This window comes from Notothenia rossii (assembly GCF_949606895.1).
Source record: "Notothenia rossii genome assembly, chromosome: 3".
NCBI classification, from domain to species: Eukaryota; Metazoa; Chordata; class Actinopteri; order Perciformes; family Nototheniidae; genus Notothenia; species Notothenia rossii.
The window spans coordinates 80,910,999-80,926,667 of record NC_136901.1 but is presented as its reverse complement, the minus strand read 5'-3'; the positions used below and the strand labels follow the sequence as shown (position 1 = coordinate 80,926,667).

Below are 15,669 nucleotides of genomic sequence, written 5' to 3'. Positions count from 1 at the left end.
AATCCCAGCATGCATTGCAGCTAAACCATCCAATCATCGAGCTGAGGATCTTGCCTACGTTAGTTTCCGGTTTCGTTTATCACCGATGTATTTTGTTATACATACATTCCTTCACATTTACATTTTAATTTGCATTAAAATATTTCGTGAGGCCTTCTAACATGTTTTTAAATATAACTACGGTTGTAGTTGAAGAGTTTGTAAATTAACATGAACCCAAGCTGTTGCCTGGCAACCTGCTGGCGACTCAATCGCACAACGTCACGTCCGTTAATTCCACATCCACACGCATGGATTAACATCGATTTAATACATTAACGTAGCCTTTGTTTCTGCTAAAAGAGGTGTCGACTAGCTGGGGAAACAAGAAAATTGGCGTAATCGAGTGTGACTATTAAAAAATAAATCATTACGTCGGGGTAGCATTTGCTTGGCATTTCCGGTTATTTATCCACTGGTTAACATGGGTTAACAATACCGTGTAACCGTCACGTTTGAAGGGACGAAATCGTGACATCTTCACGTGTCCCAGGTCCCAGCATGGTAAATCGTCACATGTTCACGTCTTGCCGTGATACCGGGTTGAGTTGTATAGACATCTCGCTCAAAACCATACATGTGTTAAAGTTAATCATAGCAATTCAGGGTAAAACCAAGGACATCAGGGCGAACATGACTATTTTAGACTAATTTGCCAAAATTAATTCAACAATTTTGGAGATAGTTTATTCCAAAGTGGCCATGTGAGTATTTTCTCAGCGTTGCCGCAAACTGGGCCTGCTCTTTTGCAGACAAACGTGTTAATTCCCCTGAAAACCTTTATTTTTTTAGATAAGATATTCTTTATATTGAACGTTTTCGTTGCAGCAGCACGTAAAACAAAGTATTGCACATAATTAGAAATCAAAAAAGAGTAGAAAATAAACAAGTATAGCCTACACTATAAACATCTCAAAATAGAAAATAAAACGGAACTAAAAGACTGAAAATATAAAAGTTGACCGTAATGTAAACATTTGTAAACTATCTGCCAAATAAAACACTATTAGAGGGCGAAATTACAGTTAACACAATATAAAAGTAGGACATTATTTACATAGGTTTTAGATAATTCAGGAATTTATTTTTATTTCTTACAATTTACAACAGTGAGGTCTGAGGGACACCAAACTATTTAAGTAAAGCCAATGTCCACAAATCACAAGGTGGGGTGTTTGTGTGTGAGCTTCCTTGACCAAATGACCCCATGTATGGTGGCCTCTTCATCTGTATGAATGATGCCTTGTTTATGTAAAGCGCTTTGATGAGTCATACAAACTGGATAAAGCGCTATATATAAAAAGCAGTCCGTTCACTATTTACCAAATCAACTGGTGTGACCTCTGTGTGTTAACCTGCATAACCCCCTGATTGCCAGTGAGTCAAGCTTTAGGTTGTACAAACAATCACATTGTTGATCAAAGTTGAACGGACATTTTGTGTCCTTCAGCAGTATGAATGTTCCCAACCATTAACCTTTGAGTTCAGCTCAGTCACAAGACTCAGCAGCTTCCTCTACAGCGACTACACACTACAAGGAGAAAAGAACGACAGTGATACAAAACAAGAACAAAACTTTATTTGATTCCCCCCCCCCTTGTGTTGAACAAGCTCATCATATCACAATCCTCATCAGGTGGAGACAAGCTTTAAGCAAGAAACTCAGAGGTGCACAACAGAAAGGCACAAAACTGTCAGAGGGGAGCGATCGAATGTACAGAACTGAGGATCATATAAATTAAATATTACTCATGGTCTCCACTCTGCTGATGTCTCTGAACTGTCACATGGAGGGTAGTGCAGGGAGAAATGTACATTCAACCAAGATCCTGGTGACCAACGTAGGTTTAAATTAACGGGATAGTTCGCCCCAAAATCAATATCACTCACTTCTCCTCTATACCAGTAGTACTATATATCAATAGTTTTTCTGTAGGTTGCCAAATGTTGGGGTTTAAGCTGTAGAGATGTCTGCCTTCTTCAGTAAAAATGGAACAAGATGGCACTCGGCCTACATTGAAAAAAACGCCTAAATTATACATTTAAGAAACTCAAGAGCAATGTCTCTTGACAGCCATCCCAAATCTGTTACTCAAGATAATCCACAGCCCATGTTGGAAGAGTTTTATGAAGGAAGTATTTTATTTCTTCAAAAGAACCTCCTCTCTGGGATGGTGGGTATAGTTTTGTGAAATAGAAAATAATTCCTACAAGGTCTGAGAATGATCCTGAGAGACCAGCCATGATTTCTAGAAAGAGACATTACTGTTGAGATGTTCAAATGTAGCGTTTTAGGCCCGAGTGCCATCTAGGAGGCTTTCTCCAACACCCTGCAACTTATACTTGAACTATATGCACAAAAACTTAGTACTACAGGTGAGAGGAGAAATATGCATTTTTAATTTTGGGGTGACTTCAAATGGAACAACTACATGATGAGGCTAATTAAACAAATACTGCAATTGTAAATATTTGAAGATTAGGGTTCATTTCAAGAAAATAAATCTTTCTTACACAAGTGACAGAAACCTCACCTAAAATAACAAACTGGTCCCATTGCTGGTAAAGTGTCTTAGTTAGTGTCCCTTTCATCAAACTACAATTATGTGACTGTATGAGCAACAGGAAGTGTTTGATTCAGTTTAAATGACATTAAAACAGCAGAGCCTGGGATGTGAATAACAATAGTGGAGCTTTCTCATTACATTCACATCATCAAAAATCAAATCATTCTATACAAGAGAGTAATTTACACATATAGTATTATTATTATTATTATTATTATTATACAGCACAGAAACCGAGAGGGAAAAAGCCTCTCAGAAGGAGGAGGGGGGGGGGGGAGGAGGTGGACAGCTACTCGAAGCCGTAAATGTAATTTTTAAAACATGCAATCTACAATCAAACGATGCAATATTGATCATAAACGTTTTGGTACTTGATTTAGTTATTGGCTTTAAAGCAAAAACAAAGGAAACCATCGGGGGTTGGTTGCTGGGATAAAGTTTTACGAGAAATAAGTTAAAGGATTTCTTTTAGGTAAAACTGAAATGAGCAGGAAGTTTGAGGCGCTTTCGATGCACTGGTGGGCATGGAAGGTGTTTTTAGGGGAAGTAAGGGTGGAGAGGAAGTGAGAGGAAGAGGAAGAAGAAGCAAGGTTGGATTATACAGACTGGTAGCCAGTGCGACTCTTCCTCCGGCCAATCAGGTAAGAGATAAGCACAAGGATGATTAGGAAGCTGAGCGCCACGCCCACTGCAATGGGCACCAAAAAACTCAAATCAGAGTCCAGGAAGCATTCCTCAGCTGACAGACAGACAGAGAGACAGACAGACAGCAGGTTAGTGGTTCAGTCAGCAGGAAATGTTATTCAGACAGAGATTTAGGTGATTTACAGTCCAAAAAGAAGGCAGAGCAGCAAGAAACCTACAAAAGTGTATCAGATTAGAGGTCATGGTTAATAGATATTCAAAGAGCACAACAAGGAAATCACTCAAGTGGTTATTACTTGTTGAACATTCATGTCAGGCAGGATGAGCAAAAACCAAATCGTAAAAGAATAGTCAGACATTTTAGGAAATGCGCAAAAATTAAAACACTTTTCTGCAGCGTCAGCACCGTGAAACTATTCTTCATATTATTAGACTTTGATATATTCAGTACATTAACAGCTGTTATCCAATTATGAAATGCTATGCAAGACTATATTTAAGGTTGCCAGTAATAAGTCCACATTTTATTTTTACATCACTGATTTTCAACTTAAAGACACATTAGATAACATGTTGAGTCTGTTTCTAAACTTCAAATTAACCTTACAAATCTATCTATTTAACATTTCCCAAAACACCTTACCATTCTTTCACCAATACGGTCAGGCAGACAACAGCACTAAACACTACATGGAAATGACAACACATTTGAAGACAAAGGCAGAGATTAAGTGTTTAAGATCTGAATGAGGAGAGTTAAACTAGAAAGACTCGTAGCCGACGGTCATGTTTCTCTTTCTCCCGATGAAATAGGCCAGCAGAACGATAAGAATGAGAACAAGCAGGGAAACTCCGACAGCTATGGGAACAAGGAAGCTGTCCCCGTCAGCCTGGCAATCCTCAGCTAGACGGGAGTGAAGAGAGCAGAGAGGTGAACGTCTCGCAACAGAGGAACCAAAATAAATAATAGTTACACCAGCTGAAGGAAAGAGGAAACCTGCTCTGACTTAAAGAAGTATTTAAAGCAGTGACAGTTTAAGAAAAGGAATAAATATGTACTCAGGCGTCCAGGGCAGCAACACTTTTATTTCCTTGAAACTTAAAAGACTAAAAAGCTTCACTTCAGTCTGACACACAATTTGAAATACAATGAATTATATCTGTAACAGTGTGAGAGAATGGAGATGAAATGTATCCACAAAAACACATGAATTGATCTTAAACAAGATGGTCTTGCAGCACAAATTCCCTTTTACTGAACAATGTACTCCACTGGTGAAGCCAAAAATATATATGTATATATATATATAGTTTGAGTAACTGAATGAACAAAACAGAAAGCTATCACTGAGCAAGGCACAGCTATAATTATAATGAATCTGCTATTAAGAACAAGAGAGACTAACGTTGAGAAACAGTTTGACATTTATACCATTGCTGCAAAACCATCTTTGTAATTAAGGCAACTGAGTTCATACAAAGCTGAAATACATCAAGACAATCACAAGCAAAAATGAAAGCTCATATCTGATTAGGAGCGATTCCTCGTACACATGTACAATCACTTGGAAGCAACTTTAAAAAGAAAAACTCGTATTCAGTGCGGTTCACCGTCTGCTCTGCTCCAGTTCTGAAGAGCTGGGACAAAGCCAACAGTAAACAACACTAGATGCTCGAATTAAGCAACAACACACAGCTAATGCCATGTGTAACCTTGGCTTTCTATCATTAAAGAAACACACATTCTGGGGCTTTCCTCTGTCCCTGATTCTGCATCACTGCACTCTGCACTCATTCCCTCACCTTCAAGCGCCTGAAAACCTGCTTTCAGCTTCTTTCTACGAGGGACTACATGAAACACGATGCCAACGCTTTGTGTTTATTTGACATGAGATCACATCACATACTTCAGTGGTTCTTTAATCCTTTTTTTTTTTTGACAAATGAGGGCTTGTTTTTTCTCGGATCAAACCGCACCAAGAGATGATGAATTGGATAAGAACAACATTTTAAGGAATAGTTTGACATTTTGGGAAATACCCTTTGTGCTTTTGTACAGGGAGTTAGATGAGATGGTCAATGCCACTCTTAATAAACATTTTAATACATAAAAAGTAAGCTTTAGATGTTCCAGTAGGCAGGTTTAGCTTCACCAAAATTCTGTTTCTCAGATTGGTTAAATTATCTTTCACAGAAAAAACGAGTGGCCTGTGACTCGGTAGGAACATGCAGCATTGGCCAAGGAACAAACTATTACTTTTTTTGGAAACACGCATTCATTTTCACTAAAGGGAACGGCTTTGGTAGAAGTGATGTGCTTTCTGAGTGACTTTTTAGTAGCTTCCTCTGGACAGAACCAGGCTAGCTCTTCTGAACTGTTTCATCTCTTTGTGCTAAGCTAACCGTCTCCTGCTACATATTGAATACAGACGGTGCAATTATTGTAATCTAACTCTCTGAAAGCAAGAACATATTTAAGAAAATATCAAACTATTGTAATAAACTACTCATGAATAAAACTTTAGGACATTTTGTTTAAACGGTATTTGTTCAGTCATGAACATTCAACGTTACAGAGGAATGCTCAAGATTCAAATCAATGTCTTCAGGGGTTTTTAACGTCGCCCTGATCCAGCGGCAGCCCTCAAATCTATACACAGATTAGATAATGTCACAACATAAAGCAAAAAAGTAAAGAGCGCTTTAGTGCATTTAAATGTAGATATCTTCATGATGGGGAATATCTACAAAACAAACTTTCCCTTTTCTAAACCTAATGCCAAAATGTATTCTGTAAGAAAATAAAACAAGTGCGCTTTCTATTCTCTGACTGGAGCGTGTGCAAATTTAAGAGACATCTGAAAACATGTTTGATACAGCAGGAAAAGCACAGGTGTAATTAATACCACAAACGATGACCTGTCTATGCACTTTAATGCCAATGAGCCATCGTTAGGGTCATTAGTGCCACCTTGGAAACCAAAATGTCCTCCATTCAAAAAGGTCAATTTAGATTTAATCAACAAACACTTTAATTTGACCATCTGATGATTGTAGCAACATAATCAGGACAATCCAAGGTTCCTCCTGCTCTACAGGGGAAAACATGGGCTACATTTCCCTTGACTACTTTGAAAATAGACTAGACCTTCATCCCTCTGAAGGAGTTTCTGGGAACAGAGAAAGAAAAGCTGATCGACCATCTTTCTTTAATTTGAGAATTAAATGTTGAAAATGAACGTTCTTTTATGTCTTATGTAAATAAACATGGGGATGCAACATCGAACCATAACGGAAGTAAAAACAAAAAATGTGCACAAAGATTAAATAATGACAAATGAAATCAAAAAGGGAATGCCTGTAGAGCAAGGGCAGAATCCTCATTTGAAATGTTCTCATGCATCTGGAGAATGCGTTAAAATTAATGTGCAGGGACTATTTGAAATGTAGCACTGTACCAGTATAGGAGCTTTATATTTTGTATATTGTGTTGGATTTGACTATGAAATGTAGCTAAAGGTTTGTGGATTTTGCACTTGCTCAATAACAAAACAACACAACAAAAAAGGAAAGACAAAACATCTTGAAAACAAAAAAGAACATTTGGGGTAGACAAGCTTGGTCCTTGAGAAAAACACCAAACGCTCCATTTGATCTCAGTCCGGATTCTAGTATCATTAAAGACCGATTAGGATACTGCAATTAAAAAATATACCCATTTGCATTTCAAGTGTCATAACGACCAATAACTTCAATACTGCATCTAATGTTATCCAAGCTGAGACTTTAGTTTTGGATTTCTTTGATCGTTATTTGCCAATTCAACAATTGCACATGAACCCCAAGGACCAGGCTTGGGAACCCCGTGATTTTGATTGCAATCTGGATTTATAGGGTCTGATATCCAACATAAGTCTTTCTTCGACCAATCATGTAAGCGATCACAACAATGAGAATCAAGCCGGCCAGAGCAGCGCCAACAATGATTGGGATTAGGATGCTGGTGTCATCCAATGAACATTCATGAGCTGCAGATGAAAAGAGAGTAGGTCAACACGTGAAGGAGTGATTTTCTGATTAACAACACAGCAGCAGGATCAGCTGTGCTTAAACACAACATTTCATCTGAAACACGTTAAAGGTGTCACATTACACACTGATTATTTAAATGAATTGGGATGGCATGATAGATGCACTTTTTATAAATGGAGATGGGCTGCAGGAGGTAGGTTGGATGAAGAAGATTGACATTAGTCTAGGATGGACTTGATTAGAAATGGGATTGTCTCTGAGGATTTAAACCAGTGGATCCAAAATAAAAAAATGTGTCCAGTGGAAAAAATCTGATGGGCGGGGTCACAAAATATTTTCAAATTTCTTAAAAATGTTGTAACAGTCTGAGACTTGCTTTGAGGTCATAAAAAAAGAACGTAATTTCGTCTTTGAAAAAACTATCCGAAGTGTTAAACATCTGATTAAACCAAATTGAGATCATCCAACGGCCCTTCCGCACGGCGGCGTGCATTGAAGCTTCCACATTTCTTCCCATTCACTTTTAATGGGGTGATGTCACGCTTTGCCGAACTGCATTGTGGTTCCGTCGCTTCGCTTTGCTCGCGTTGCTCGCTTCAAAAGTTGAGCAATGTTAAACTTTTGAAGCTTCGACGGAAGCGTCAGCCAATCAAATCATATGCCAGTACAAGCTCTAGCCAATCAAACCGCATGCTCGTGTGTCCGGGGCGGGAGATTTATGTGATTGGTTGTTGGTGGAGTTTCAGACACGCCCACCGGCAAGCTTCAACGCACGCCGCTGTGTGGACGCTGCATTACAGTGATTGTTGTGCCACTTGTAATTTAACAAATATAATAATCTCTATTTGTATACTGTAAATAAAATGTTCCGCATACCATTTCTATTTACCATCCAAAAATGTATGATCATATGACCAGATATAGACTATTCTGAATAAATAACCTTTTAACTGAAATACTGTAAGTAGCGCTTGTACAAACTAAGAAGATCATCCTGTTGTTTTTTTACCAGAATTAGCCTTTTCTCCACTATATGACTTTAAATTAGAGAATTAGAGAATAACCTACCTGTGCTGAAGATACCCTTCTTGACTGCAAGGGGCTGCACTCTGAGTTCGAAGGTGTAGATGCTGAGATCGGCGTTGATGGTGTAGTTCTGCTCCTTGTTACACATGTAGGAGCTGCCGATGACCGCCTCCCACAGAGTCAGGTTGGTGTTGGCGGCAGAAAACTCCACACCTTAAAAGAAACACAGAAAGATAACGTCAACGTAAGCTTGCCTCTCGGTGTGGGGTCTGGTTTATGTGGGTAGATGAGGCTTAAAATTACCAGAGCTTGTCTTTCCTGTGACGTTCAGAGCATGAAGGCGGAATTTCTTGGTATCCTGAAAAGACGAAAATATGCGTCAAAATAATTATGTCCCACTATAATCCCCCCTAGGAACGCTTTCAAACACGAAAAGGTGAACACTGAGTTAGCCATTAGGAAAGCCTGTTCACAACAGTTCACCTTTTTCTTTTTCAGAGATAAGTGATCAACTGATAATCAAAATATGCATTACTAATACATACACGTGTTTATGACTAGATTAAAAACACACAAATTGGTGTGAATGGAATTTTAGTGTATTAATTGTCACCATAATCAGCAACTTTTCAACTACACCTTAACCAGCTTAAACCCTAAACAACATAAGAGCACATATCAACTAGCTGGCTGGATAAAAGCAATGTGAACTTTAAATAATTTGACAAGACAGTCAATTCTTAGTTATCATTATTCTAAAATCTATCAGACTTACATTGGTGAAAGTGAACTTGATGGTTACTGTGCTGGACGTCAACACCAGCTCACTGCTGTTCATCTCACATTTCCCAGTGACTGCGGTCCCATTAGGCTCAAAGTTCATCTGGGGACAATAAGGGTGGAGGACACTCAAATCAGCAAAAGGACTGGATTAGACTTTTACTCTGAACATGTAAAAACAGATAAGATTAGTAAGAAAGCAAAACAAGATTACCCAGCAAACTCATTACACATAAGTATTTCATGCATTTGTTTGTATTGCAAAATCATTATTGACCTTAACGTTGACCTTAAACACCTTAATTAAAAAAAAACAACACATCCTCTTCCATGTCTTACTATGCTTATTCCTTTCTCCCCTTATATCCATTTAATACATATTATTTGTATGTTCTATAGATTTATACAAGATGTTTGTACTTCAATGTAGGGCTGCTCGATTAAGGCAAAAATCATAATATTGATTATTTGGGTCAACAATTGATATCATGATTATTAATAACGATTATCCATTTACTTTGAAAACATCCATATATTGAAAAACAATATTTGAACAGTGTGTTTTTCACAGTTAATTACCCTGAACTTTAAAGATGGGGTAGGTAAGTTTGAGAAACCGGCTCGAGATACACTTTTTGATATATTCCATGGAATGCTCTTAACATCCCGATGGCAATGAATATCTGAAGTGCTTTGACAAAAAATCCATTAAAAAAAGCCGTAGTACTGTAAAAAGCACGACCAATCATTTTAGCCGGCCCGGGTAAAGTAACTGGATGGCCTACCTGCCTTTCAGCCTTCAATCTCGTGCACAAACTTATCTCGTGCCCTCATTGGTCATGTGCGCGTTCGTGTGTGTTGGAGGAGGGGCTCTGTAAGGAAGTGGCAGATTTTCTCCGGTTGTGTATTTTTAAATTATAGCGCACTCGAGCTGGATTCTCCGAAATTACCTACCCCACCTTTAAGTATAATTCAATTGAAAAACCAATAAAAATAAATAAATAATCGTTTTATTTCGATTATGTTGTTTTCATAATTGTTGCAAGCCAAAATCGTAATTGCGATTAAAATACGATTAATTGAGTAGCCCGACTTCAATTGATCATTTGCACTCTGGATTGCTCATATTTGTACAAGTGGATTTTAAAATGTTTTTAAAGTGTCTTTAGATGTGGTACCTTTTTTACTATGTCTGTGTTGTTTTCAAATGCGTGTCATAATGGATCCCTTGTCTTCTATCTGTAAGCCAAATCTACCTACGGGTACAATTAAATAACCTGAACCTTGTAATTCTGCATCAATGAACATACCTCTTCATCTTTGATTTTAAACCGCAGGCCAAAGTCGGCCAGCAGGCAGGCCGTGCTGTTGACATCAGGCTGGAGCTTGTACTTCCCAGTGGTGGGTGCAGGGAGGGTGGGGGTCGGGGTGGGTGTCGGAGGAGGAGCAGTGGTAGTGGAATTGGTGACGGGAGCATCGGTGGTGGTAGAATTGGTGACGGGAGCATCGGTGGTAGTAGAATTGGTGACGGGAGCCTCAGTGGTGGTAGTGGGGGGGACGGTAGTGGTGGGGGCAGTAGTGGTGGTAGTGGGGGGGACGGTAGTGGTGGTAGTGGGGGGGACGGTAGTGGTGGTAGTGGGGGGGACGGTAGTGGTGGTAGTGGGGGGGACGGTAGTGGTGGTAGTGGGGGGGACGGTAGTGGTGGGGGCAGTAGTGGTGGTAGTGGGGGGGGAGACGGTAGTGGTGGTAGTGGGGGGGGAGACGGTAGTGGTGGTAGTGGGGAGGACGATAGCGATGAGAGCAGCAGGAGTTGTTGGTACATCGGCAGCACAGAGAGTAACTGTGTGAGAGAATAGAACATTAATGTAAACCAGGGAGAGAATGTTTGAGTCATGATGAGATGTAATAATATTGAGAGGGATGAAACCCTCTTTAATGGTCACACATGCAGAGCACACAGAACACAGTGACATTTGTTCTCTGCTTTTTACCCATCCTAGTAGGAGTCTAGTACTAGGAGCAGTGGGCAGCTATTGTACAGCGCCTGGGGAGTGAGGGGGGGTGGGGGGGTGGTCCGGTGCCTTGCTCAGGGGCACCACGGCAGGGCCCAGGAGGCGAACTCGGTCCTCTCCAAGGGCAGGATAGAAATGCTCGGGGTTATTATAGAAGTAAAAACTAAATATTTTCCAGATTGAAGTTGTACATCTCCGGATTATTTAATATTTATGCTCAGATTATGAAATCATATATTTAGCGAGATCTAAAACATTTAAACTCAACAGATTAAATATTTTTTTTGTCATTAACCACATCCCTTCATTTCGCAGGTGGATAAAATCGTTACACCACCAAGCCTGCCAGGTATTTTGCCTGCAGTGGATAACCTGATCAAATGATATTATGCAATCGCATTAAAGAAATACTTGACTTGATAAGATCTTAGACTAAAATCACATATCATTATAAGTATCAGGACTTTGAAGAGACAGTGTTATGAAATTAGGTGATAGCTTTTGTGCTATGGAACAGCAAAGCGACAGACAGATTTGATATGTTCCCTACAGTTTCCTCCCCTTGCCTTTCCACCAGCTGCTGTGGTGTGATGATTTTTAATGTAACCCTGAAAAGTCAATCTGTGCTTACTGTTTTCACTTGTGCTGTTGTTAATGACAAAAGCCTGTATGAGCACGTTCCGCAGCGTCTGACGGACCGAATCAGTTTCGTACGTGTCTTCACTCTGGCATGAGTAGAAGGTGTCCACTCCTACATCTTTGATTTCAGGCTTCACATAGATTGTTGTGGTTTCTATAAGAAATTCAGAAAACACATCAGCATCAGATCAAAGACTGTGATCATTGTTTATTCATTGTTATGTGTCTTTTTGTTTGCACTGTGTGGTGTGGAAGTTACCGGTTGATGTGGAGTTAGGGAAGATGCTTGCGTCGCTGAGGTTGTAGGAAAAGGTGATGGTGTCTACCTGGTAGATTTTTCCTTCTCTGGTGAAGTTTACACTCCATGAGTGTCCTTCTCCAAAATTAAGCTTCAACATTGAGCTTGTGCTATCACATGTACTTCCATCTGATGCGACACTGGCAGGGAGTTCAAACTCTGCTGTTAAGACCTGACAGAGAGTAAAGAGTCACAATATTTAAATTAATTATACAAGTTTGATGTCAAACTGATTAAAAGCTATCTTTAAAGAGACTAAACTCATGAGAGTTTTAGTTACTTGGACAGATAAACTCGGAACGGTATTCTTTTAATTCATGCAATAGTATCTGCTTCTTTAGTTGTGGTTTTTTTGCTTTATTTGAATACACATTTTTATTGTCCTAACAAACATCTAAATAAAAAAATTGAAAAGAGTTAACGATTTTGAAGCTTCAATTAAACGTATTTTATAACCAGTTCCTCATCAACTTAAACACTTCCCCTGTAAACATGACATTAAATACAATACTTTTATAGGACAGCTGATAAGAAAGATCAATTAAAGTAGTCACGTTTTCAGTGTAGAGAAGAAAAACTGCCCAAAGGGAACTAGTTTTGAAAGACAGGACTTAACAATTGCAGGATATCCATGCAGGAAAACTCAGTAACTGAAATGCTGAATTGCAAGAATCTATCTCTTTTGTAGGGCCTTCCCTCATTTCCCCTTTCCGTGATGGCAGAGCTCAGACGAGTGTTCTCTGAGGCGTGCTGATAAGAGCTGAGCTGCTAAAGTTACTTCACAATAACACTGTGTAACCTGATGTACTAAATATACCAAACATAGTCATCTTGAGGTTATTGTGACCAAAACAACACACTCACCTCATTGACGGCGACTTCATAGGAGACTCTGAAGTTGACCATTAATTTAGCATAGAGGCATAAATTGTTGTCTTTGTCTTTGACATTGACCTCAGTGCCGTTTGACAGCTGGACCGCTGAAAGAAAAAGAAAAAATACTATTATTTCTTATATTCTAATGATTATTAATCCAGCTGTAATTCAATAGTTTAATATCTTCAGTAAATCTAAAGTTAGTGGGCATTCGTGGACACCTCAAATATACTATAGAGACTAAGAAGCCACGTATTTTCAGAAAAACAAACACCACGAGTACCTGCATCCTCTATCAGGCATTGGATAACGAGCAGAGCCAATGGAATTTACATTTTCACATAAGTGTTTTTAAGAGCTATTTTTATGAGTTGAAGAATCATATTAACCCAGGTCGACCTCAGTGGACTAGAAAACAATAAAGTAATATTCCCAAACAACATTTTTAGTCATACTTGCAATAAGATCTTGTATCATTCTACATACTCTGAGAATTAGTATAACATTTAACAGAAGAGAGGCCAAGGTCCATTACGATATGGTTTTAGCAGTAAGCATCGTCATCAATTCAACAGCGGCTCGATGTATTATAAAAGCATAAAGCACTGACATCAACTCAAACAGGTCTTATCTCGCTGTAATAAAACAGTATCATCACTGAAGTGCTGAGTTGTAACTAGAGACATAGGCCTTACTCTCACATCACCTGAAACTATCTGACTAACAATTGGTACATCCTTTCTCTCACACAGATTTCTTAAATGTTGTGAGCCTGTCTAATGGGGAAAGGTTTATACAAGCGCCTTTTTAAACGCGTTATAATGTATAACGAAAATATTTCCACTAGAAACCTAGATAAAAGTCCTCATACAACACATCACCTCTGGCTGGCAGATAACTCACTGCTCCATAGTTTTAGTTTCTCCCTCTCCATAACCATGAGAAATGTACAGCTACATTGCACAACTGTAATGTACAGTAATGTATATACTTTCCAATGTGATATGTCTGCTATAATATATTGGTCTTTAACAGAACATTCCACCATATACAGAATATTTTATGTTGGGTATTATTTGCGATATATGGTAGACCCCCACACACATATAACAACAAAGACTATAACAACCCTGTTATGCAATACTACCTACTGTATGTGCAATATATGTATACATACCATAAAAAACTGCTATATATACAAATATAACTGTAAATATGTATATGTATTTTGTAAAATGTCTACTTTTATCGTTAATATTTGTATGCATGCTTCTTAAATTCATAATTGAGCTATCTTTGGCTCTTTACTTGCTGTAACAAATGTACATTTCCCCTCAGTGGGACGAATTCATTTATTCTAATTCTGATATACGTATTTTCTACTGCAGATATGTGCTGTTCATTTTAATTTTATTATGATTATACAATATTCCACCTTTGAAATATTTTAGTGCCTGAAAACATTGATGGCATAACTGAATAATTTTCAAATCTGGGATGAATAAAGTATCTATATATCTTTCTATCTATTTAATGTTATGTAACTACATTGATTTTAAGTTAAGCCAGTTTCCTAACTACATAATGACGTTAGCTCAGTGTTACTGTCACGTGCTAACTTACTGTAAACTGCATAACCGTTGCTAATGCTAACTATTTTAGCCCTTTAGGATTTTGTTGATGCATGTTCTGTTGCCTACTTGTTTTAAAGTGCCAGTTTACCCAAATAACATTGGTGTTTGCTAACCTTGTTTAGCAGCAGACATGACTCATGATTTTATCATTAACTCATCTTCAAAACAACTGTTATCTAACGAGTAAGCTAACCGCTAATTTGGCTAACACATTGTGGGAAGGCAGTACAGCGTTAAAGGTGAAATTATAATCACTTTCAATATGTTTTTAATACGTTGGCATGATAATATGAAATACAAATCTGAGGCTAAATATAGTTTATTGAGCTTTTAATAGCGACTTTGCGGGTTTCCAGTTAGATGTTGTTGACGTAGGTAACAATTAGCAATCGAGCTAGAACATCACGACTGCCTGGACTGCACCTCGAATAGTGGTGATTTCATTTTAGGGCACGCTTAAAGACAATGTAAATAAATTCAACAGAAGACCACAGACAATTACGACATATTTTCGATCTCGTTTTTTAACAGAGCAGCACTTAGCCTCTGCACGGAAGCACCAGGCCCAGGCTAGTGTTATAAGTTTACCATTAATCGCAGCAGTTCCAAAAAACCTTTTATATTTCTCAGTTTTTACTTTAGATTTAAATACAAATGAAGGTGATGTTACGTACCAATTCCAAGGACGAGAAACACAACGAATGTAGCACATCGGTACATCTTCGCAGAGTAGTATCGGAGTGTCAGCCACAGGAGATGAGATGGAACAAAATAACCCGACAGTGACGCTCAGTCAGCGGTGTTTGGGATCTGAGGCACAGACTGTACCAGGAAATGAGTCATATGACAGTCTCAAACCAGAAGGAGGTGTTTGAACTGGTTTAGCTTAAAATCTCCTCCTTTTACCCAGTTAATGATCATAAAGTTTTAAAAGGCTCACGGGAATGTGAAGGTGTCCGGCTGAAAAAATGCGTACTAATGGGCTGCTTTCATGTGATTGGAAATTAACAGTGACGGAATGTTACAAAATAGGCCTACATTTTACTGCGGTATTGTACCATTTTGAGGGACTTGAACTTTACTTGAGTATTCCCATTTCATACTTCTATTACAATAACATA

The 15,669-nt window shown here is 38.6% G+C and overlaps 1 protein-coding gene across 3 annotated transcripts; it reads right to left on the bottom strand.

Moving 5' to 3' along the window:
* Positions 1 to 1,603: 1,603 nt before the first annotated feature.
* On the bottom strand, positions 1,604 to 15,410 carry lamp2 (lysosomal-associated membrane protein 2). Of its 3 annotated transcripts, none has more exons than XM_079670963.1 (9): positions 15,223 to 15,410; positions 12,903 to 13,018; positions 12,000 to 12,210; positions 11,733 to 11,894; positions 10,400 to 10,929; positions 9,085 to 9,192; positions 8,613 to 8,667; positions 8,352 to 8,522; positions 1,604 to 3,345 (listed from the first exon to the last, which is right to left on the bottom strand). In XM_079670963.1, exons 1-9 carry the CDS (start codon positions 15,266 to 15,268, stop codon positions 3,203 to 3,205), a joined length of 1,542 nt encoding a protein of 513 aa, XP_079527089.1. In that variant the 5' UTR covers positions 15,269 to 15,410; the 3' UTR covers positions 1,604 to 3,202. The 3 variants fall into 3 exon arrangements, with proteins under 3 accessions (XP_079527089.1, XP_079527088.1, XP_079527090.1); XM_079670962.1 differs by having other exon boundaries at positions 3,208 to 4,155; XM_079670964.1 differs by lacking the exon at positions 1,604 to 3,345 and adding an exon at positions 4,318 to 7,279 and having other exon boundaries at positions 15,223 to 15,405.
* Between the last annotated feature and the right edge of the window lie 259 nt (positions 15,411 to 15,669).

Coding starts and splice junctions, on each gene's coding strand:
- lamp2 (XM_079670963.1), bottom strand. CDS start 15,268: ATGTACCGATGTGCTACATTCGTTGTGTTTCTCGTCCTTGGAATTG. Junction 9,193..10,399: donor TTAAAATCAAAGATGAAGAG/GTATGTTCATTG, acceptor TATTGTCCCCAG/ATGAACTTTGAGCCTAATGG. Junction 8,668..9,084: donor TCAAGTTCACTTTCACCAAT/GTAAGTCTGATA, acceptor TCGTCTTTTCAG/GATACCAAGAAATTCCGCCT.